The 24,642-nt window shown below is 33.4% G+C and overlaps 1 protein-coding gene across 2 annotated transcripts in view; it reads right to left on the minus strand.

Annotated features, from left to right (window-relative positions):
* Positions 1 to 217: 217 nt before the first annotated feature.
* LOC100369780 (ephrin-B2) overlaps positions 218 to 24,642 on the minus strand; it is a 32,130-nt gene continuing 7,705 nt past the window's right edge. Inside the window, exons 2-5 of one of the 2 annotated variants that reach the window (XM_002737383.4) lie at positions 3,283 to 3,572; positions 2,576 to 2,692; positions 1,690 to 1,755; positions 218 to 878 (exon numbers count right to left, since the gene is read on the minus strand). In XM_002737383.4, coding sequence (XP_002737429.1) covers positions 712 to 878; positions 1,690 to 1,755; positions 2,576 to 2,692; positions 3,283 to 3,572 — 640 coding nt within the window. In that variant the 3' untranslated portion in view covers positions 218 to 711. The remainder of the gene's footprint in view (positions 879 to 1,689; positions 1,756 to 2,575; positions 2,693 to 3,282; positions 3,573 to 24,642) is intronic. The other variant, XM_085500958.1, reaches the window with a different exon arrangement.

The following is a 24,642-nucleotide window of genomic DNA, read 5'->3' on the forward strand; positions in this document are numbered from 1 at the left end:
GACGCAAGTGCTATTTATATGATACATTCCCATCAGTGACCATCTTGCATAGATATCAGACTCAAAATGTCACCTCATCTTAATAATGTGCAATATTCAATAAACCTATGACCAGAAATTTCAGAAAAAGATTGTTTCACAATGATTGTTACAGATTTAGAGAACATTTGGTACAAGAAACAAGTTTATGTTGTAATCTTGATAATTTTAGGACAGATTTTTTTTTCTTGATTATTTAATTTTTTTATTACAAAATAATATCTTGGCAAGAAGCTTGTCATTACTTCTCACCCATACACACAATGATGCAGTCACATGTACGGAGAAAACATCACTTATTTGAGCCAATCAGTAGTAAATATGCTAATGTTATGCACTGTGAGAGAATTGTACAGTGTAAGCCAATCAGCCTATCTGGTGGTGTTGGCATGATGCATATTTACAACATGAGTATTTTCTGGTTTATGTGAAGCAGGTCACAAACTTTTAAATGGGCACTCAGCCATTTTAAAATATTCAAAAAAAACCACCACTGAAACTTCTCAGAAACAAGTGTCACTTTGTGATGTAAAAGGACCAGATTCTCTTTGGTTTCCACATCACTTATTGCTAGGTATCGAGTTGTACAGAGCTTCTTATATCGTGTCTGCCTGTCTGTCCATCTGTCTGTCCATGTGTGTTTTAATTTCACAAAAAAACTAGTGTATCAATTTACACAAAAAGTCTAACTATAGAAAATGATAATAGATTAATGAAACATGATGTCCTTATCAAGTTACTCATTGATGATGATGATGATGAGAGTAAATCATTCTTTGGATCATCTTTGTTGTCATGGACACTGTTGTGTTCCTTACTCTCATAGTCTTCTGAACCATCTAAAATTTAAAACAAAATTTGATATTTAATATTACAAATTAGAAAAATATCTATTATCTACTGCGGATTACAGTATGTCAAATTTTTTTCACTTTAAATTTATTTTTGCTATTTTTGATGGCAGGGTAAAAAAGAAAATAGCAATTTTTTTGCATATTTTGCATATGACTTGTCACTAATCAGTTAATATTCACTGCATCAAGCAAACTAAGATATAGTTGAAAAAAAGACTTCATTGGATCACATTTTGTCGGTTTACGTTTTCAAGTGGAAAAAGCAAAAATAAATTCCATTTGAAAAAAAGCAGCATTGTGAAGTAAATTCTTAGCTAAGTACTGAGCATACAGACAAAAAAATACATCTATATATATATATATATATATATATATATATATATGTATATATATATATATATATATATATGGTATATTTATATATACCATTTTATATCAATTTAACAAAAAAATTTAGCATACAAAGAGGAAAGTGACAAATACATTATGGTACAATCCCTTTTTAATCAATTTTTCTATTTAGTAGGGTAGCTTATACACATAAGTAAACAAGTGTTAAGGATTAACGGATGAACTTTGATTTAATTTTTTTTTGTCCAGACACATATATAGTGGAAAAGTATAAACAATTAAATTAAATTTTGATCAGACGCAGGCATTAATAAACATGCAACACATATGCGCTAGCTGTGCATATAAAGATAAGGATATTAAGATACTTTTTAGACATAAAAGATTAAGGGAGAAAAAGACTGAGAAATATAGAAAGAATAGTGATGTCTCTATGGTAACGCACCTTCAAACAATGTAGTTTTATCTGGGATCACATTGGATTCTTTTGTTGAAGAAGAGAATGTAACCGCTAAAAATAATGATTGAAAGCATTATTAGATGGTGTTGGTTGGTTAGCAGGATAAACTGTAGTAAATTTTTACTTAATAACTAAAGTTAACTAATGAAGTGAAGATAACCAATGATGGCTTAGTATGACCAGCTTTAATCGGTTACACATATTATTGATGCAATGCTCACAAAGGCACTGGTGAATAAAACCTATTTTTAATTAATGTACAAAACTCAACAAATAATAACAATTACTGCGGCTGATTATTAACAACAATACTGGTATATATTAGTTAAAGATTCCAGTTGATATTAATGAGATAATGAATTCAGAAAGATGAGAAGAGTGGTAAGATTCAATTCAGAGCTGAAAATAATTAAAGCGTGCTTTTTGAGGCTATTGGAAAGAATAATAGACAAGAGCCGATGCTTATTTATTTTGATATTTGAAATAATGCATAACAATGGACATGTACATTAGACTATGATTCTATTATGTAAGTGTAGGGATGTGTGAAAGTGACATTCCATACAGATTAGTCATTTCTGTATTTAGAATATACCTATTGTACAGGTTAGTTTTCTACATACAGACTACAGGTTATATTAAGAAGATTAATTTTGTGACATGGTTTATTTTATAGAAAATAGAAATATATATTTAACAAAAAATTATTTATAAAATATATTTCAATAATTTCATGTTTATATTTATAACTGAAATATTTTATATTTTCAATGGAAAATTTTAAAATATTCAAGTTGTGGAAATATCTTGGTAAAATTGTACATGCATTCACACATGGATGTTACAACATAGGGTGGGTCATGTGACTTACCAGGCACTCTTGTTGGTGCATTCCCACAACAGAGTTTTATAATGAGCTTAGTGTGTTTGTACTGACAATTTCCACCAGACACTTTGTTCAGACCATCAATCCGGTCATTACTCACAGCTGTCAATTAAAGGAAACACAAAAAAAAGGTTTTTAAAATAAAATAACAGAAAGTGTCTATCTTTGATGCCAGTAGATTGCATACATGGGCATGAATGAAAAGTTCATTTTTGAAAGACCATTTTTGTTGCCTTTTACAAAGTAACCCACATAATAATATTTCCATTTTTTATCAAGACCTGCAGACAATGGAAAATTTGGTTGAAACTATAGACTATTTTCTATTGTACTCCACATGGTTATCCCTGACATAGCCAAAGCTTAGTTACAATACACATCATCATACTGGTAGTATCTGCCTGGTCATCTTTATTGAGGTACATGTAAACCATCATGCTCTATTATATTACTGATACAAATACACAAGCTTTATCATTTTATAGTTTGTGTGCAGTATGCAAACTTCCAATCATTCTGGCTCGCATGCATCTCTGATGGATAGGTGTTTGAACGGCGCAAAGACAATATTTCTTAAAATACCATATTACATGTTGTTTTCGATGGATTATTTATGTATATTTCACCTGTCGTTATAACTACAATTAGTGACAAAGATAGAGATTTCTGAGAAAAGAAAAATTATTTCTTACATATATAATAATATTCTCTTCCGTGTTCAAAAACAAAATCTCCAGGAACAGGACTATAGTCTTGGAATAACAAGGCATATCTGTTTTCCTGGAAAGGCTCATCACATCGATGTAAAACTCGTGTTTCAGGTAAATTTATCCGGCATTCATCATAGCCAAGTTTTGGCACCATGTATATGACATTGTACTGTGCTCTCTCTCGTCCTTCTGTGGTGTTTTCTTCTCGCGGGCACACAATAGCAACCTCATCCCACATATTGACTTGCAACGCCTGTCCTCCATTTGGAAACCTGGAGAAGAAACATTATTAGAATTATAGGAACACTGCCCTCTATATTGATTAATTCGGATTTGATAGAAAATTAACCAATCACCGACAACCAAGATGCAGCGATCAATACAATGAAATGGAAATGCTGACAATATATTTTTGTAACTAGCACAATGGAACAACATGATGAAATAAACATCAACATATTCTTTACCAACTCATTGAGTGCTTAGAAGAAAGTATGCTTTGATTTAACAAGCAGCCTCACGGCTGAGATAGCTCCGCTGTTAGCGATGCACATTTCAATTAAAGAACAGAAGATATCATTAGAAAATGAACAATATGCATAGTATCAATGCAATGGGACTTGCTGTTTTTAACAAGAATTCAAAAATATCATTTTTCACCATAAATGATTGTAGTTTTTAACAAGAAGAAAATATCACTTTTTACCAAAAATGACAAAAATATTCACCAAAATTAGAGAATTGAAGATATCATTACAAAATGAACAAATTTGAGAGTGGTGCACATGTAGTACATATATATGTAATATCAAAGCAATTGGACTTGTGGTTTTTAACAAAAAGTCGAAAATATCACTTTTTACCAAAAATGACAAAAATATTCACCAAAATTAGAGAATTAAAGATATGATCATGAAATGAACAAATCTGAGAGAGGTCTACCCAAGGTACATATACACCAAGTATCAAAGCATTCAGGCTTGTAGTTTTCAAGAAGAAGTCGAAAAAGTAAAACATTGACACAGACGCCGGACAATCACTCATATGATGAGCTCCGCTCGACAAAATCGACAGCGGAGCTATAAAGTGGTACACTATCAGGAGTACAATAATTAATGCCTACTTGTATTTTAAATGAAATGTAATCAATTTAATAATCTTTGACTTGACTATAGGCCTGATAAAAACAATATTGTCATCTGTATACCATATACCAGCAAGCTTTACACAGAGTCATAAAACCACAACATGTAGATGCCTCTTTGTCTTTTTTTAATGCCTGAATACTGAACAATGAGGAAGACTGGAGGTCACTGGCTGTATATCATGCAACTTGCTACTGGTCAAATTGTTGTGCCATATTTGGACACCACCAGGGACAACATTTGTTTGTATAGATTTTAATACTGTAGCCAAAAACTAAGAAAAAATTAAAACAAAAGATAACATACATTTGAGGACATTTTTGCTGCATACCGAAATTTGATTTCTGCTATTTTCTCCAATAATCAGTAAATATTTATGCTAACTGTAACTAGTATTTCACACCTGCCTTGAATGGTTGTCAGACAACACAAACTGACTAAACAAACATGGCTGAAACTTGAGATAACAACAATGTCAAAACTATAACACAGTGACAAGAGAAGAATATGATAACCAAACCAAAAAAACAACATGCTTCTTGAAAAACTTGGCACGTAGTCTGACGTTTGATATTAATAAATCATGATGATAGACATCCAATGGTAACCGGCAAACGAGTGGGCAAGAGGCATTGATTAACAGATCAATTGTACAAATAAATGTACATTAAAATTTAATTTTTCTTCACAAGTAGAAATAAATATGGACTATACATCAACACGTGCAATGGAATATACTTTTAAAATATTGAAATAAATATCCCGCAGGGAAATCATCTCATCTTTATTACCTCAAATTTCATCTACATTTACAATATGGTATTTATAAGTTTGGTTTTTAACTATTTATTATTTATTATTTAAGATGCTAAATTAAAATGGCTGTTCTATATGAATATTAACGTCAATGCATAACAGAATAGGGTGCCATATTTTACTTTCATATTAAATTTGCCAGATGGATTGTATTGAGTATGGTGGAGTATGTAAAATAATGTGTTGTCATTGGAGTTATAAAGAACTCGGCAGGGTGTGCATGACTCAGATTTGATGAAACAATCTGCTACAGGGCATTGAATACAATATGAAAATTACAAATCCATGTGAAAGAAAAATTTTTAAAGCAACAATGTTGGTCATTTATTTACAAATTCAATGTTTTTCAACTACATGTACTGTGAAATAATTAATTTTAACTTTAATTAATTTTCACAAAAAAGACTTTTTGGGTGTTTTGCATGGAATTTATTTTCCTTGATTTCAGATGAGTTGAATGTAAAAAAAATGGATCTTTTTTTCACTGAATCATTCCTTCTGCGAAAATTAATTCCAAGCAAAATAAAGAATTTTACAGAACCATAAAATTAACCTTTCATACTTCAAAACTTTTGATAAAGACCAAATTTGAAAATTTATCTTATTTTGGTCAAAAATTTACAAAACAAATATGTAAAAATAGGCAAGATACTGCACCAACATTTTAAAATGCCATTACTGGCCTTGGTATATAGATATATATATATATATATATCCCAAATGATCTGACCTTAGAATGAGGAAAAGATGATTTAATTTGCAGTCAGTAATTCAAATCCCCTTTTATTAATTGACTGTTTTTTTTTTTTTTTTTTTACTTTCCACAAATGATAGACGATAAAATGTAATCAAGGCACTTTTTGATCTGATCGTTATATTGAATTAATTGAAAACTATAAAATTTCACATTTAAATATTTGTATGGAGTTCACCTAGGTTTGAAATTCATGGATTGTGACTGTTAAATATTTATTGAAATTTCCTTACACTTTCACATGAATTTAATTTCACTGATCAGCAGAAAATAGCGAAATTATTTCACGGCACTTAGAACAGCATATGGTGCCACGTACACTAATATAAGCAATGGCAGGGTCTCCCAATGGACAATGTCTCCAACATACTGGGTTACTCCCTGTCTTATAAAGAACTGGATATTTTTAATGTAAACACATGGTGTTTCTTAATGCAAAGGTTTATTCAAATCTTGGCAATAGGGAATGTGAAAGGCCATAAACCTTACGATGAAAAGAAAACCAGTCAATACAGTATGGCGATATTTGCTGATAACGACTGACAGGTAGAGGCAAGGACACCAATACGTAATTAAACACACATTCCCAAAGTCAATAAATGTATAACAAAAGTTTCTTTAGTCAGTATAAAACTATTCCGAGGTCAAAGTTCATAGCAATTGTACTTTTACTTCTTTTTTTTTCCAGAGTAAAGATTTATTCTTTCATTGAACTCCACATGTTGTTTAGTCACTGGACCAAGCCTCTAACCTAGCATGCAGCTATTGTAACCCGGACATTTCCTAATTACAATCCTACCCCCAACACATGGCAGTCACGTTTCTCTATAATGCCCTTTTCAACTTGACAGGAATAAGTAATTTATTCAACACTTGAGCGATGCAGGAACTTGACACCTGTCTCATAATAATCAATCACAAAACTCAAGTATTGACTTCTTCTTCAGAAATATAACACAGTTATCATCATTCATTCACGTTCGCTTAATTTATTGAAATGAACGATTTAAAAAGCAACTTTTTGAAAGTACAAACACTTAAAATTTAAGTTAGGACATTCTCACAATTTGTAGGCACAGCAAACCACCACTAAGTATTCACTCCTGATTAAAACATACTTTAAATATGTAAAAAGCCATAACCAGGATTTATCTAGTTTAAAAACAATGGGAAAGAAAACCTTTTTCACACTTCTATGAAGTGCACCGAAGCTTAAAACTTAACAAGTCTTGGTCTACTGAAAACTAAAGCACTCTTCCTCTGACATACTATATTTTTTCATGCATGTGTGGTTTTTTAATATTCATATCTCTGACCTCTACTGGATACTAGTTTTATTATTTATAGATTGACTGCATACTTAATGTTGTTCTGAGTTTCACACTTTAGTGCTTACAACTTTAATAAATAACTAACAAAAGGAACCAGGGACCCAGAGTGAGAATTAACCAAAATAGTATAAATAAATGTGTTTGACATATCCCAGCATGCATTATTTCCCTCCCTGGGGTGTCTTTTTTCTGATACAAGTAATGTTTAGAGTTAAGGTTAAAATTAACTTCCAATATGCATAAATACTAACTGATATTACCTTGGGGTCATTTTGAGTGTCATTTGAGAATTTATTCCCTGAAATAGAAAATGGTGCATACATTCTGAATGTTCAGTTCAATTTGTTCATGCATGTATTATTCTAGTAAATCTGGTGAAACAGGTGTCAAGTGTCCTTTCTCCCTAATTGTTGGAGCTGAGAAAGAAGGGGGTGGATGGCAAAATGTGGTTCAAGTTTGTGAAAAAATGTATATCTTAGGATGTAAGCAATTTAGGCATGTACCTTGCAGGTGTCAAGAATAGATATAAAAAAGTAGCTGGTGTTTTTCTGCATTACGACTAAAAGTTATGTATTTAATTTTGTATGTAATACAGTCCCTCCCACATCATGTACCCCTCTATATAATGGTTGACTCCACAACTTCATCTTTCTTTCCTGCTCAGTATTTGGAGGTTAGAGAAATTAAAGAACATTCCTTGACATTCCATTTTTTTCTAATAACAAAATACTTGATGAAATTTGAGACTAGAGAGCTCTGTGCTAAAAAAAAACAAACACACATTGGATGAGATCCAACAATTCTGGTAACCATTGGAGACAAGATGTGACCTTTCGAGTATGATTTCTAGAAATCGATTGGTACTGAGACATCCATACACAAAGACTGAATGAGTTGTTGCTTACTCAAGTTGCCATACATACAATATATATCATAATTTTTTTCTTCACAAAACCCAGAATTTAATGCAACAGACATGCACAAAATAACAACTTTATCGGAAATAATTTCCTGATAACTTCAGATTAATAAATTATGATATTTAGCAAAAGGTTAACAAGGTCAGCACAACTCTAGTCATAAACATAACAGATAAACAGATGTACAACAATAGCCAATTTTCATTTGAATATTAATTAGATGTTTATAAATATCATGGTGATATTTTGCAATAATTTTCAAAGTAGTATTTCCTGCTAGCTTCAATTACAAAAAGCAAATTAAAGTGATATTATCAGCAATTATTTAGATAGCACATCACACCAGAGTTATTTTAACAAGATAATTGACAAATAAAGGCCTGCACATGTTTTTATTGTAACCTTTGAAATTTAATCAAAATAATAGGTGTCCAGATAATAAACACAAAAAGCTCTGTGAAGTTTGAAAAACCGATAAATTAGTAAAAAAAATGCAACTCAAATAAAAGGTTTGTTATGTTATAAATCCTAGCTTGAAAAAGAGTATTTCAATGGGTGAAATTTTTTATTACAAGTTATTATATTTGGTGGTACGCTTCGAAATACAGTCATAGTTATGATATATAAATAAGAATAAATCCAAAACTTGACCACCCCATGTAAATATTATGTTCCGTTGATAACCAACACCAGAAACACCCTCACAAGAATATGGTTTAAATCGCCCAAATCGCCAACTCCATATGAATATGATTCCTCCTCCGAAAGCTGTATTTATCTCAATATCTAATATTGCAGTTAGCCATATATCCAACACCAGACCCCCCCCCAATGTGAAAATGGTTCATCCCTGATACCTAACACTTTGATGTTTGTTGATGTCTCTGACTTGAAGCAATATAATCACAGGTATCAGGTACCCATAAACCTCAAATGTACTCACCACTGTTTGTTTGTCATGGTTCAATAAATATACACACAAATTGAGAATTCTCCTTTCAAATACAAATAATTAAAATCTCCTTATAAATGTTTCAAAGTCTGACCTTAGAAAACATGGTCTTACATGGATTATTGTGAAAATTTAAAGATTTAATAGCAGAAAAGCTGGAAAAAATTTTCAAGCCCAGATCAAAGCATCATTCGACAACACATCTCACTAGTTTGGACGACAAACCTCTATGATTTTATCACTGGTGTTGGAAATACAAGCACTTAGAAAAACATGTGCTATCAGGTAAATCTATTTAAATCATTGCAATGAAAATATAAAATTCAAACAGTCTAAGCTAGTCTGGTACTTTATATTCTCAACACGATCAATAACTGACTGTAATCTGTGATTAGCTGTCACATTTGTCAAGGGACCATGCAAACGACCTGAGGGAGGGTTTTGGTGTCACAGTGACTGATGCTAAATTGTATGTAGTGTCATTACTGAGCTGACTTTCCCATGGAGCCATAACGGTACAATGTACAGAACACAGAAACTTGATACTTTACATGTACGGTGGATGTGCAGGCACATTTATATGAATGAAAACCAGATAATGTTCATTTTGAGAACAGTTAGTGATAATTAAAATGTTGGTTGGCGAGAAAAATTAAATTAAAAATTTGTATTTGCATTGACTACTGTACCTACTATTTTTACTGCCTGCTGCACCTACTATTTCTCCTATGCCTACTATGGCTTTCTATTAAAGGGGAACCGCTCAATCCCATTGATTGCACCAAAGAATCATGGAACACTATTGTTTATGTTGTTTACAATGTTAATCTACTTTTTGTTACCCATTGTTATTTTAATCCAGAAAGTAAACTTGTTGTGAGATTAGGCTTAACTGGAAGGTGCCCCTTTAACTACTATAACCCAAAATATTTGCTTTATTCAGAAGTGTGTCTCCACTAGAAGCGAGCATTTATTGTATACTGTATTATTAAAGTATAACTTAGTATTGCCATAGACACATAAGTACATGTGCAACTAATAGACAAAATATGGTTCTATAATATACTACTTTTATATATCCCAGAATATTTGTTTTTGTTTTTCTCATCATACAAATCAGGTAAATGTGTACAGAGTCTTCTTTTGGGGTTTTTGTTCAAATTTAAAAACAAAAATGTTTGCAATAATCTTAGAAAACAATTTGCCTAAATAGCATCTCACAAACTAAAGCAATATATTGAGAGATGCGACTCTGGGCTAACATGGAACCATTGCCTACTTCCTAATGATCAATTAATTTATAATTCAGAAAGTCTGTGTATGCATATTTACACCAAGCTGATCACTGATGCAACTGCAAACAGGTTATGCATGTATGTGCATGTACATTATTGTTTCCATCACAACATGCTCACTATTGTTATTTTTGGCTCTTTATTTTTGCTGTTTTATGGAAAAACTAAGCACTAGAGAAAAGTATAACCATATTGCATATATTGAAATGCTGAAATTTGTTTGACCAATCTGGCATATTGAATGATGCAAGTAGCTGTCTGTTTTCAGTTTAACATGCTGCCAAATAATATAAGACGTAACAATTGTTCCAGGTTGCCATGTGAAGATACTGGCATGCATTACACTTTGTGTGTTGCCATTTAATCTACATGAGATGTGTAACCAAGCAAGCAGACTAGAGTAAAATCACAGGTACTTGAGTTAGGTAACTGGTTTCCTCCATATTTAAGCTTTCAACATCCTTTCAGTAAATGCAGTAATTAACTGTTGTGAAGCGCTAGATCACAAATCATCCTCCAAGTTCTTTAGACAATGTATTAAGAACACTGAATAGATACAACAAAACATGAGAGAGAATTAATCAGTTGCGGCATTCACTGGTTGGTCAATCACATCTACAATGCATTCACTGGTGGGTCAATCACATCTACAATGCATTCACTGGTTGGTCAATCACATCTACAATGCATTCACTGGTTGGTCAATCACATCTACAATGCATTCACTGGTGGGTCAATCACATCTACAATGCATTCACTGGTGGGTCAATCACATCTACAATGCATTCACTGGTTGGTCAATCACATCTACAATGCATTCACTGGTTGGTCAATCACATCTACAATGCATTCACTGGTGGGTCAATCACATCTACAATGCATTCACTGGTGGGTCAATCACATCTACAATGCATTCACTGGTTGGTCAATCACATCTACAATGCATTCACTGGTGGATCTATCACATCTACAATGCATTCACTGGTGGGTCAATCACATCTACAATGCATTCACTGGTTGGTCAATCACATCTACAATGCATTCACTGGTTGGTCAATCACATCTACAATGCATTCACTGGTGGGTCAATCACATCTACAATGCATTCACTGGTGGGTCAATCACATCTACAATGCATTCACTGGTTGGTCAATCACATCTACAATGCATTCACTGGTTGGTCAATCACATCTACAATGCATTCACTGGTGGGTCAATCACATCTACAATGCATTCACTGGTTGGTCAATCACATCTACAATGCATTCACTGGTGGGTCAATCACATCTACAATGCATTCACTGGTTGGTCAATCACATCTACAATGCATTCACTGGTGGGTCAATCACATCTACAATGCATTCACTGGTTGGGCAATCACATCTACAATGCATTCACTGGTTGGTCAATCACATCTACAATGCATTCACTGGTTGGTCAATCACATCTACAATGCATTCACTGGTGGGTCAATCACATCTACAATGCATTCACTGGTGGGTCAATCACATCTACAATGCATTCACTGGTGGGTCAATCACATCTACAATGCATTCACTGGTTGGTCAATCACATCTACAATGCATTCACAGGTGGGTCAATCACATCTACAATGCATTCACTGGTTGGTCAATCACATCTACAATGCATTCACTGGTGGGTCAATCACATCTACAATGCATTCACTGGTTGGTCAATCACATCTACAATGCATTCACTGGTGGGTCAATCACATCTACAATGCAATCACTGGTGTAATGTTTTGTTATCATCTACAAATAACAGTCTGACTGTTATGTTGTTCTTGCACACTGGAATTAAAGAAACAAGCAGCCTATCGGCTGAGATAGCTCCGCTGTTAGCAATGCACATTTCAATTAAAGAACTGAAGACATCATTAGAAAATGAACAATATGTATAGTATCAAAGCAATCGGACTTACAGTTTTTAACAAGAAGTCGAAAATATCACTTTCTACCAAAAATGACCAAAATATTCACCAAAATTAGAGAATTGAAGATATCATCACGAAATGAACAAATCTAAGAAAGGTCTACATGTAGTATCTATATAGTAATATCAAAGCAATTGAACTTTTGGTTTTTAACAAGTCGAAAATATCACTTTTTACCAAAAATTACAAAAATATTCACCAAAATTAGAGAATCGAAGATATCATCACGAAATGAACAAATCTAAGAAAGATCTACATGTAGTACCTATATATGTAATATCAAAGCAATAAGACTATTGGTTTTTTACAAGAAGTCGAAAATATCACTTTTTACCAAAAATGACAAAAATATTCACCAAAATTATAGAATCGAAGATACCATCACGAAATGAACAAATCTGAGAAAGGTCTACATGTAGTATCTAAATATGTAATATCAAAGCAATTTTTAACAAGAAGTCGAAAATACCACTTTTTACAAAAAATTACAAAAATATTCACCAAAATTAGAGAATTGAAAACATCATCACAAAATGAACAAATCTGAGAGAGGTTCACATGTAGTACCTATATATGTAATATCAAAGCAATCGGACTTGTGGTTTTTAATAAGAAATCGAAAATATCACTTTTTACCAAAAATTACAAAAATATTCACCAAAATTAGAGAATTGAAGATATCATCACGAAATGAACAAATCTGAGAGAGGTTCACATGTAGTACCTATATATGTAGTATCAAAGCAATTGGACTTGCGGTTTTTAACAAGAAGTCGAAAATATCACTTTTTACCAAAAATGATAAAAATATTCACCAAAATTAGAGAATTAAAGATATCATTACAAAATGAACAAATCTGAGAGAGGTCCACATGTAGTACCTATATATGTAATATCAAAGCAATTGCACTTGCGGTTTTTAACAAGAAGTCGAAAATATCACTTTTTACCCAAAATGACAAAAATATTCACCAAAATTAGAGAATTGAAGATATCAACATGAAATGAACAAACAAAAGAGAGGTCTACCCAAGGTACATATACACCAAGTATCAAGTTTTTAAGAAGAAGTCGAAAAAGTAAAACATTGACTCGGACGACGACGACGACGGACAATCACTCATATGATAAGCTCCGCTCGACAAAGTCGACAGCGGAGCTAAAAACTTAAACAATACAAACTATAGTAATTACAAACTCCCCCCCCCCCCCATGTAATCTTACTTTTTTAAGTTTAGGTGGTGAAAATGATATTAGATCTGTGGAGAAAGATACCATAAGATTGCAAATCAGGTGCAGACTGGACTGACTGACTTTTACAATTTTGTTTTCAGATTTAAGGCAGAATTATCAGACTGCAGTACTGTTTTTTTTAATCGTTTCCTACAACAAAAGATGCCATTACCCCCTGGCAAATGCTTTCATCAGGAGAGGAACACATTGGCACAGTGGGGGGATTAAAGGCAAGGTTTTAGAAATGACCAGACCAGTTAGTGACAAATCAACAACTACCTTCAAAGTTTTAAATCACTTGATGGGGGTCTAATCTTATGAAGTGCTCCAAGACAAGACAGTTGTCAACGAGGATGAAAAAAATCACTACGCTGACAACCACTGTTCTTATTGGGTGGGGATATGAATGTACTCGCTGGGAGTTTGTTGAATAGTGGCTTTCAGAAAAACCGATAAGTTCTAACATATTATATTCATCATCAGTGTGAACATGGCTCCAGGTACATGTAACCCCATGAGCTCACATTGAAGCTACTTCTTGCCAGATTTCCCCGAGCAGAAGTCGGGTTTTTTGAGAAACTGTTATCAGCCTACTAATGATAGCTGTCTCTCGCATGTTGAATGTGCACCCCTCCAGGGTTTAGGTGTGCTTCAGAAAGACAAGTCATTATAAATGTCAGCATAGATTGTCGTGGTAGACTCAGGAGAATGAAATCACACAGTTGATTTCCTCATCTGCATTTTTTTCCAACCTCATTTCACATAGCTGTTTTTACAGCAAATAACATTTTAATTTTGGGAAAATTACACAAAATTCTTCATTACTAATTATTGAGAATTAGATTTTTCATTAAAAACAGTAAGTAATGATCACTTTTTACCTAAATTCCATTATTAACAGTACCACAATACAGTTTGCTTCAAGACTGGCAGCTTATAGCTTTTTCATTAAAATTCTACATTTTTGGTTCAATTCATATTACCTGCACTGTTTCAAATGAATGTCAACTCTAGGTTCATAAGTTGTTACTTTCACTTTAATGATAAAATAACTACCATGGTAGGAATGAAACAAGCAGCCTCTCAGCTGAGATAGCTCCGCTGTTAGCAATGCACATTTCAATTAAAGAACAGAAGATATCATTAGAAAATGAACAATATGCATAGTATCAATGCAATGGGACTTGCTGTTTTCAACAAGAATTCAAAAATATCATTTTTGACCATAAATGATTGTGGTTTTTAACAAGAAGAAAATATCACTTTTTACCAAAAATGACAAAAATATTCACCAAAATTAGAAAATTAAAGATATCATTACAAAATGAACAAATCTGAGAGAGGTCCACATGTAGTACCTATATACGTAATATCAAAGCAATTGGACTTGTAGTTTTTAACAAGAAGTCGAAAATATCACTTTTTACCAAAAATGACAAAAATATTCACCAAAATTAGAAAATTAAAGATATCATTATGAAATGAACAAATGCGAGAGTGGTCCACATGTAGTACCTATATATGTAATATCAAAGCAATTGGACTTGCGGTTTCTAACAAGAAGTTGAAAATATCACTTTTTACCAAAAATGACAAAAATATTCACCAAAATTAGAGAATTGAAGATATCATTACAAAATGAACAAATCTGAGAGAGATCCACATGTAGTACCTATATATGTAATATCAAAGCAATTGGACTTGTCGTTTTTAACAAGAAGTCGAAAGTATCACTTTTTACCAAAAATGACAAAAATATTCACCAAATTTAGAGAATTAAAGATATCATTATGAAATGACCAAATTTGAGAGTGGTCCACATGTAGTACCTATACATGTATATGTAATATCAAAGCAATTGGACTTGCGGTTTCTAACAAGAAGTTGAAAATATCACTTTTTACCAAAAATGACAAAAATATTCACCAAAATTGGAGAATTGAAGATATGATCATGAAATTAACAAATCTGAGAGAGGTCTACCCAAGGTACATATACACCAAGTATCAAAGCATTCAGACTTGTAGTTTTCAAGAAGAAGTCGAAAATGTAAAACATTGACACGGACGACGGACAATCACTCATATGATAAGCTCCGCTCGACAAAGTCGACAGGGGAGCTAATAAAATGTTGTTGTTTTTTAATTAATTTGATAACAATCAGCTCACACAGCAGGATATTTTGTTACTTCTCAACAGATTTATTTTTAAGCTCCATGCAATGCAGATGAGATGCATCATTAACAAAACAACAGAAAACATGAACAGGGAACTTACGTGATATTTAAACTGCAATACCCGGTACATGCATTTTTCATTTTGAGTAGAAAACATTTGGAATTATTCAAAATAACACAAATTGTGTTTCAATTGATTGTTTCAATGCAATATTCTTTTTTTGAGCCGAACAGCCACCATTGCACAATTTCTCTCAATCAAATTTTGCCATAGAATTTCAAAGCACATCTTACAAAGCAATGATACATCTTACAAAGCAATGATACATCTTACAAAGCAATGATACATCTTATATCTTATTTGACTTTCAGAAATTAAGGTCAAGGTTATAATTTTTGTGGGTGCAAAGCAAATATAACAAGTCATTAAAAATGACACAGTCCCCGTTAAATTCTCTTTGTGCTCGTCATATTAAAGCGGAGGGGTTGTCGCGAGCGTGTCCTTGAAACTTGAGTTCCAAGTGGCGTATACAACAGATTGTTTATTTACATCAAAACACGTGTTTCGTGTCATAGTAATATGGCCAAAATAAAAACAGCCGTTATTCGGCCATCTTTGATCTGATTATGAAACACACTGATATGTATGATGTATGTGCCAAATACGAATGAAAATGGTACATAAATTGTGGAAATATAGTAGTAAGGCCAAAAAGTCAGATGGCTGTCAATCGGCCATCCTTGACCAGATTTTGAAATTGTCATGGACATGCATCCTAACATGTATAAAGTACATGTATGTGCCAAATTTGAATGAAAACTGACAGAGCACGTCCAAGATACCGCATAAAAAAACAAAAACAAGATGCCTGCCAGTCGACCATCTTTGATCCAATTGTGAAATAAATAGTCATGGACATGTATCCTATCATGTATAATCTATGTATCAAGTTTGAATGACAACTGACAAAGCATGTCCAAAATACAACATTTTCAAAAAACAAGATGGCGGCCAGTCGGCCATTTTGAATCGAATCGCTAAACCACTGCATGTGCATATGTCCCACATAAGGTACTAGGCACATGCAAAGAATCAACGGAATCAGTCCACAGGATTCTGAAATATGACGTTGGATAGACTGACGCACGGACACACGGACAGTTGGACGGACAGACTCAGGAACTCACGGATGGTCGGGGACATATATCCTAATATGTATGATCTATGTACTAAATTTGAATGAAAACTGACAAAGCATGTCCAAAATACAACATTTTCAAAAAACAAGATGGCTGCCAGTCGACCATCTTTGATCCAATTGTGAAATAAATCATCATGGACATGTATCCTAACATGTATAATCTATGTACCAAGTTTGAATGAAAACTGACAAAGCATGTCCAAAATACAACATTTTCAAAAAACAAGATGGCTGCCAGTCGGCCATTTTGAATCGAATCGCTAAACCACTGCATGTGCATATGTCCCACATAAAGTACTAGGCACATGCAAAGAATGAACAAAATCGGTCTAAGGGATTCTGAGATATGACTCCAGACGGACGCACAGACGAAAGGACGGACAGAGACCGAATTATAAGTCCCCGTTTTCGGACTTCGTCCGAACGGGGACTAAAAATAATTCAATTACCCCAAAAATGATCCTTGCCACTTAGAGAAAATAAAGAGGAGTGTGCATCATCGAAACAACCGGAGATCAAAAGTCAGCCATCAATTTAAAGATGAAATCCTCTAAGTACTTTAGTGGTTCTTTATGTCTTCAGTCTCTGTCATTAGGTATGTTTAGAGCAGTAATGACCCAATGAATTTACTTGATGAGTCGTATCTGACGTTAATCTTCAGCAAAACAATAGTATAATGGAATTCTTTCAGAGGTAGATGGGAAGGTTGTTCAACCATCCACCATTTCCACATCAAAGTTTGTCAGATCTTATCAATGTTGCCAAAACATTTTCATTCATTTCAGTGTTGGAGTTTTCTCCAATTTGTTGCTTATCAAGGCTTTTTATCACTCATTCCAGACGGGATTTACTCGGGTACAAATGTCAATGAGAAGGCCACCAATGGACAGAGATTGTCAAGAATCGACAGGTCAACTAACTGTCACAACTGAATACCTGACTTGAAAAGCAAACACATTTGTCTCCCCATCATCTCTCTTCACTTCTGCTAATTAACAACTATCTACCATGTGAACATCATCATCATTATCACTTAAGGTTCCCTATGATAACAGTTTCCATGAAAACCCTTTTCCAGGATCGGGAAGAAGACAGAAAATGCTTCTAGACTACTTCCAGGTTGTCCCCATGCCCCTGACATCCCTTTTCCTTAGGAAACCCACTTCCTGACAATCAAGGAAGTTGACACAGTCTGATTGATTTTCCAGGTTGTTTTAACTCAGGAAGAACATCTCATTATTACTAAAATGACTAGAAAATTAGCTCATCAGCTCAGCTCAGCTCATCTCACAGACTTTCACACTCAGCTCTTCCTTCCTCAAACAATCAAGTTATGGCTGTTAGTAACTAAGGCAATGCAACAATATGACCTCACTACACCATGGCTAACACATACTTGCCAATACTTTTAATTAATTTGCGCAGAGAAAATAAAGTTTGAAGTTGTACCCTGAATCCATTTACCCGTCTGTACATCAGATCACCTAATTTGAGACAATATACAAGGCCTCAAAGTAAAATAAAGAATTAATTAATTCTTTGATATATCCTGTCTACAGAAACCAATATAAAATGTAATTCTATTTTCATTTGCTTTGTCAGAGAATTTTTTGTATTCAACCGACTCCAATTACAGGTACCACCCAGTGATATTGATACAACTTGTAATTTAATGTGCACATTAAGTTGAAAGCATTGCTGCCTTAACTCCAGCATATTATTAAATTTGCCTAGGTCTGCCTGTATCATATTAAATACAAGAATACCACACATCAAGGGTCGCTGCTAACTTAAATATCTCTTGCAATAGAAACCAACCTTGATACAATCTGGAAATCAGCTGGGCTATAGAGGTTTAATGCAGACACACACATTTCATTTTGTTGCATATCACTACATATATGTCATCTGTATGCAATTAAGCACATTTTTGTAGCAATTTAATTGTGCTACAAGTTACCCAAAGAAAATCAGTTTAACCAAACAATTAAGTTAGAAAACCAAGCTATAGTGTAGCAATTTAATTGAATTAGCCAAACAATAGCTTTTTTTTATATTCATTTTACAGAAAATAATTTTTTCAAGAAACAGTATTTTTAAAACAGTAATCGGAAAAAAAAATCGTGGTATTTATTTCTTCATATGGCATATTGACCAATAGATTATAGATCATGTATGCAGTATTGAAGCCTATCACAGTATGACCTTGCTTAGAAAATATCAGAACATATGGCCCACCATGATTGAGGAAACCTTGTCTTTAATTAAACTGAATAACAGGATAAAAACAGCTTGATAGAATTTTACCGTTCTTTTCAAAGTCCCGATTATTCTGGGGCGGTATATTTATACCTACTTCGGTTACAATATTACACGTATGTAGAATAAGTTCAAAATTAAAATCAATTTAATCTTTTATAAAAATGTTTTTATTTTAACAGGTGTTCCAAATGTGAGGCATGATGTAGAGAACAAAAAAACAAATGCAACAGCATAATACTTGACATGGTGGTGCGTTATCATAGTAACAGATGATCGTTAAGATAGAAATCACCTTTCAGTGGTTGACAACTTTTTTTATAGTATTAATATGTATACAGGACAAAGACTACTTTGTGCAATGATAGTTTGCAAGGAACTCTACTCGTCGACAAGATGGAGTAGCTCAAATGAAACCCCAGGATTTTACAAGTCATAAAACGTGTGTTTGAGCTTGTTTCTTTGTAGTGCTTCAGTCTGGCCAATTGAAAACGACGTTGTTATTTACCCAATATGCACTAGAAATTCGAGACAGACGTATCGGTACTTTGCAACAACCTACCCTACTGTTAAATACAACATGTTGTTTTCATGCTATGTGGAAATATACAAAGTGTTCCAAATATAGAAAACCATGATAATCAAAAATAGAACATGGCCACAACACTGTCGCAGGACGTTGTCATTTTCTGCCTAAATATTGCAGTTTTAATTAATTTGTCAGGTTTTCCTCAAGCTTCTTAAGTTAATAGCTCTGCTGCAGACAATGACGAAATCTGTCCACACTTTTATTTTCATCCATACTGGTTGTCAAATGCAGCCGTGACTGAAGTAGACAAGCTGCACATAGGCAAGGACTCTCACACTTAGTTTTCTGAAGTAACTGCATGTGCTGACCAAAATAAACATCACAAAGTTGTTTTAAACGGTTTATTCAGTGCCCAATACAGTGAGCAAGCTTGATCCATACGATAAATGTTTGGGTAGGCAGGCAAAAAAATTTGCTAGATCAGACACCTACTTGAGGTAGGTAAGCCATGCAAACACTGAGTCTGCACGATTTGATGAGACTTTCCTATTCTACTCAATGCAGTTCCTGTGTTTATTTAATATTCACTCCATTAAGATTTCATTGGGTATTGTAAATTTGAATCGACACAAACTGTGTGAAAAAACCGTTGAACTTTTTTGTTTTCTACACCACAGTCTGGAATAACTCAAGTGATAAAACTACCATCTCACATTTGGGTTACACAAAACAGTTGCATTATCTGCTGCACAAATCTGGAAAATTTCTATCAACTCCACATGAAAGCCACTGTTTATATTCAGTCTTGCAGGCAAGCTTTGGGAGCAATCACAAACAAAACAGAAAACTAAAAATTGGTCAGAGGGCTCAGTGCTTTTTTTTCAATTTTGTTGTTCAGATGTCTTCTTAAAATTTTAAGCAAGAGAATTGTAACACTTTCTTCTCTTCAAGTGTTCTTAGGGTGGACAGCCCTGTAATATCCTAGCCTATTTAACACTACTCTAAATGCCTTTTATTATAATGTATTGGAGCAAGATTGGAGTTAGCTGTTCTTGAATAGATTTCTTTGATATCCCGCTTCATTGTGAGTGGTCGAAAAAAAAAAAAAACTCAGGAGGTAACTACTTTGAAAACATTTTTTTGTACGTATCTTTTTGCAATTTCGATTAGTCAATAAATTTGGTTTGAATTGACTTGACCTCAGAGTGTTTGTTTTCGTATCATGGAGTTTAACACACTGCACGATGGACTACTACACAAAAAAAATTCTGAAATTTTGAATAGCAATTAATTAAATGGAAATAAAAGGAGAATTTAGTTGCTTGTATTGGTGCACGTACCACAATGTACGAGTGTGTCTGTGTGTCTACATGTATGGGACTGAGACTGAATGTTTTGAAAGTATAGAATTTCATGATAACCACTTGGAATGAAGTACATCAGTCAATTTTTTGAGCAAGTGAACAAAAAATGATGTATATTTTACCATATTATAAATATTATCTGTTAATGAACCCATAAACAATGTATCAGTAAAATCAAACATAACACACACACTGCGAGGGTTTCCATTAATGACAGCCTTCACAGAACAGAAAGGAAATCTTTATAAATCAATAAAGGACAAAGTTCTAAAGCTATTCCAAAGTGTTCAAAAACAAAAGAACGATCTCCTGCACTGATGGATGTGGTTTAAGGCACAATATCTACCCTCATTCAGACAAGGTACTTCATCAGTCTTATTTAAATTACATTAAATCCCCACTATCGGCCAGAAAAGAAGCATTTTCAAACACATTTACAATTCTTTGCATTTAGTTATTCTTGTAGGACAGCACTAATCATCTTCCTGGGGGTCTTGTAGAGTAACACCATTCACAATTTTTCTGCAAAGTACTATTCTTAAAACCTCTAAAAACTTTATAACTGGACTAACCCTGAAAAAAGTCATCTACATGCAATTGACATACAGTAACAAGGTTGGTTCCGCCCCCACACACTGACTTTTTCCATTTTTTATACTTTGATGTTTGCAAACTATACCCATACATCACTTTCATGGAATAAACAAGACCTAGTTGGAATAAACATAACCACCATTAAAGCCTAAAAAAAGCACTTATATTTTTTCTGTTTTCTGTCAGTAGTTCAAGCCTATACTAGTAGGTTTACCACCAAGAGACTCTGTGTAAATAACAATCTCCAATGTGTAATTTTGAGTATAATTTCAATGGACATCAAGTTGAATCTCAGCCATTATAAAAAAAGAAAAGAAATTAAGTAAATATACACAGTTCTGGAAAAAAAATGTGAAATCGTAAATTTGCTAAATCTGACAAACCTCTGTTTGATAATCATGCACTAACTACCGTCAGGGGTCACTCTCTCAGTATGATATCACAAATTTGGTCATACCATGGAATTTATCCACTGAATCAAAATCTGACCGCTACTTGATTTCCATAAGCGTAATTGATTCATATTCATTATAATTGTTTACACAGGTCTGTGATTACCTTTCTGAACCAATGGTTTATCTAGTACATACATATCAAGAGCACATTTTTCAGGTCATGTGCTGTAAAGGGGCGTCAAAGCGGTGAAGGCGATATACATTTGTCTACTGAAAGTCAGGATAATGTACAGAAAACCAATAAAGGTACATTTGCATATACGGTAGACATGGCGAAATGGTGAAGGTGTCCTGACATGCTTGCAGTGACGTAAATCACTGACAAGCCGAGTGTGAACACACAAACAAGCCATAAACTAAAACTTCTGGGATAATAATTCAGTCCAGTACAGAGTCTTCAACAATATCACTTGAATACCAACATTTACCGCCGAACAAATGAATATAGTACGCAACATAAATGGCATATTAATAACAACAAAAAAATGTTTTGTAATTTGTTAACAAATTTTAGCAAAGAAAATCTATATCTATGGGAAAAATAAATTAGGCTTGCTTCAAATATTTATTCTGTGTCTGAGTTTAGACATCTATCTAATGAAAAACTAATGTGAGGTGAAGATGTTTAAAATATTTATTTTGGATTGGTATCTAGACAAGAGATTGCAGAAGAGGCCATTAAAATAAGTCCTTTCATTCTAAATACCCAGACATCACTTCCATTTTAGAAAGAGCAGTTATAATTGGACACAGTGTAACTGCTTGTAAGTAAGTTTAGCGACATGTGTAAATGAAATTCTATACTGGTCTATTTCAGTAGCCAGCCATAGTAAAGCCTGTTTCTTAGCAGGACTTTAAATACCTGCTAAAACTTGATATGGAGTATATTTCCACAAACATTTTGCATTCATTTAAAATGGCGACCGAAAGATGAATATAAAAAAGCACATTGCAGAAGACTACATAACAGTTGACATCATATTTACAGCTATACAGGGACCCTGGAGGTATAAACTTTCAAACTGAGTGCTTTTCTATTCCCTGTTTGCTCAGAAAAAAAAAACTAACCTCAATAGAGTAGTCGTTTTTTAATTGAATACAAGTTTACTCTCTGGGGAGATCGCATGTCCCCAGTTCACTTGATACGACTTCTTGGTGCATGAAAGAAGACTGAAATAGAAATAACTTCAATCCAACCATTAATATATTTAACAATTTGGAAATGACCCCTCCATGGAAAGTTCAGTGCATCAACTGAAAACCCCAGTAAAATCACATTATACGTTGAGCAGACATAGTACCCCATAGCCACAGACGTAATGCATTTAATTTTATTTGATCTGAAAGAGTACAATGGCAAGCTGGTGAAAATCAATGAATTCCAAATGAGTTCAGATTGAAACTGATCAAATTGCATTGACCAATCCCTACTGAAGTTTACATATTTTTTTAACGAAATTGCAGATTTTCTCAAATTTAGACATGCCAGAACGTCTGAATTTAGAAGTCATTAAACTACATGAGATAGGGTTTTACACGTGTGTATATGCACCCATTCTTAGAATAAATTAATAATTTATTTTTATATTGTTATAAAAACAAATTTCAAAGCTATGGTTAAAAAATAATGGCAAGGACAGAGAAAAGGCATAATATATCCAGTCAGCAATGTGCAATATTGTAACAAACAATATCATTATTAACATGTTTATTATTTTTTTGTCAACAGATAAAATATTTTGTGAAATAATAAATATCAATATGAAATAAAATAAATTAATAATGCCTCTCATTGAAAGTCAGACAACTTGTCAACAATACAACTTCAATCAGCATTATATGCAATTGTATCATTTTAATATTGCAAGGCTAGTCAAATACTGTAGCTGTTCTATAAATTATTTTCACCCCCCAGCTTGACAATAAATAATTTGACAGCTGTACACTATCAGAGCAATCAATGTTACTGGAGAGATATGATGTGATAAAAACTGAGGAGTTAACACATTCTAACAATATCAGAAACTAGAGACTAGATATACATATCAATAATCGCTACATTGTCACATTACCTCTGACATCCAGACATTCATTAGTTTTACCCAATTGAATTTAAAAAAATTTGGGTGTTTTATTAGCGAGTCAAGTGAACTGAACTTCTACCACTAGCTGGCCACCATCTATGGTCTAACACTGCATTAGCTAATGTTATGACCTATACTATTCTGACACTAGCTGGCCACCATCTATGGTCTAACACTGCATTAGCTAATGTTATGACCTATACTATTCTGACACTAGCTGGCCACCATCTATGGTCTAACACTGCATTAGCTAATGTTATGACCTGTACTATTCTGAC

This window comes from Saccoglossus kowalevskii, chromosome 7 (assembly GCF_978046115.1).
Source record: "Saccoglossus kowalevskii chromosome 7, keSacKowa6.1, whole genome shotgun sequence".
Taxonomy (NCBI): domain Eukaryota; kingdom Metazoa; phylum Hemichordata; class Enteropneusta; family Harrimaniidae; genus Saccoglossus; species Saccoglossus kowalevskii.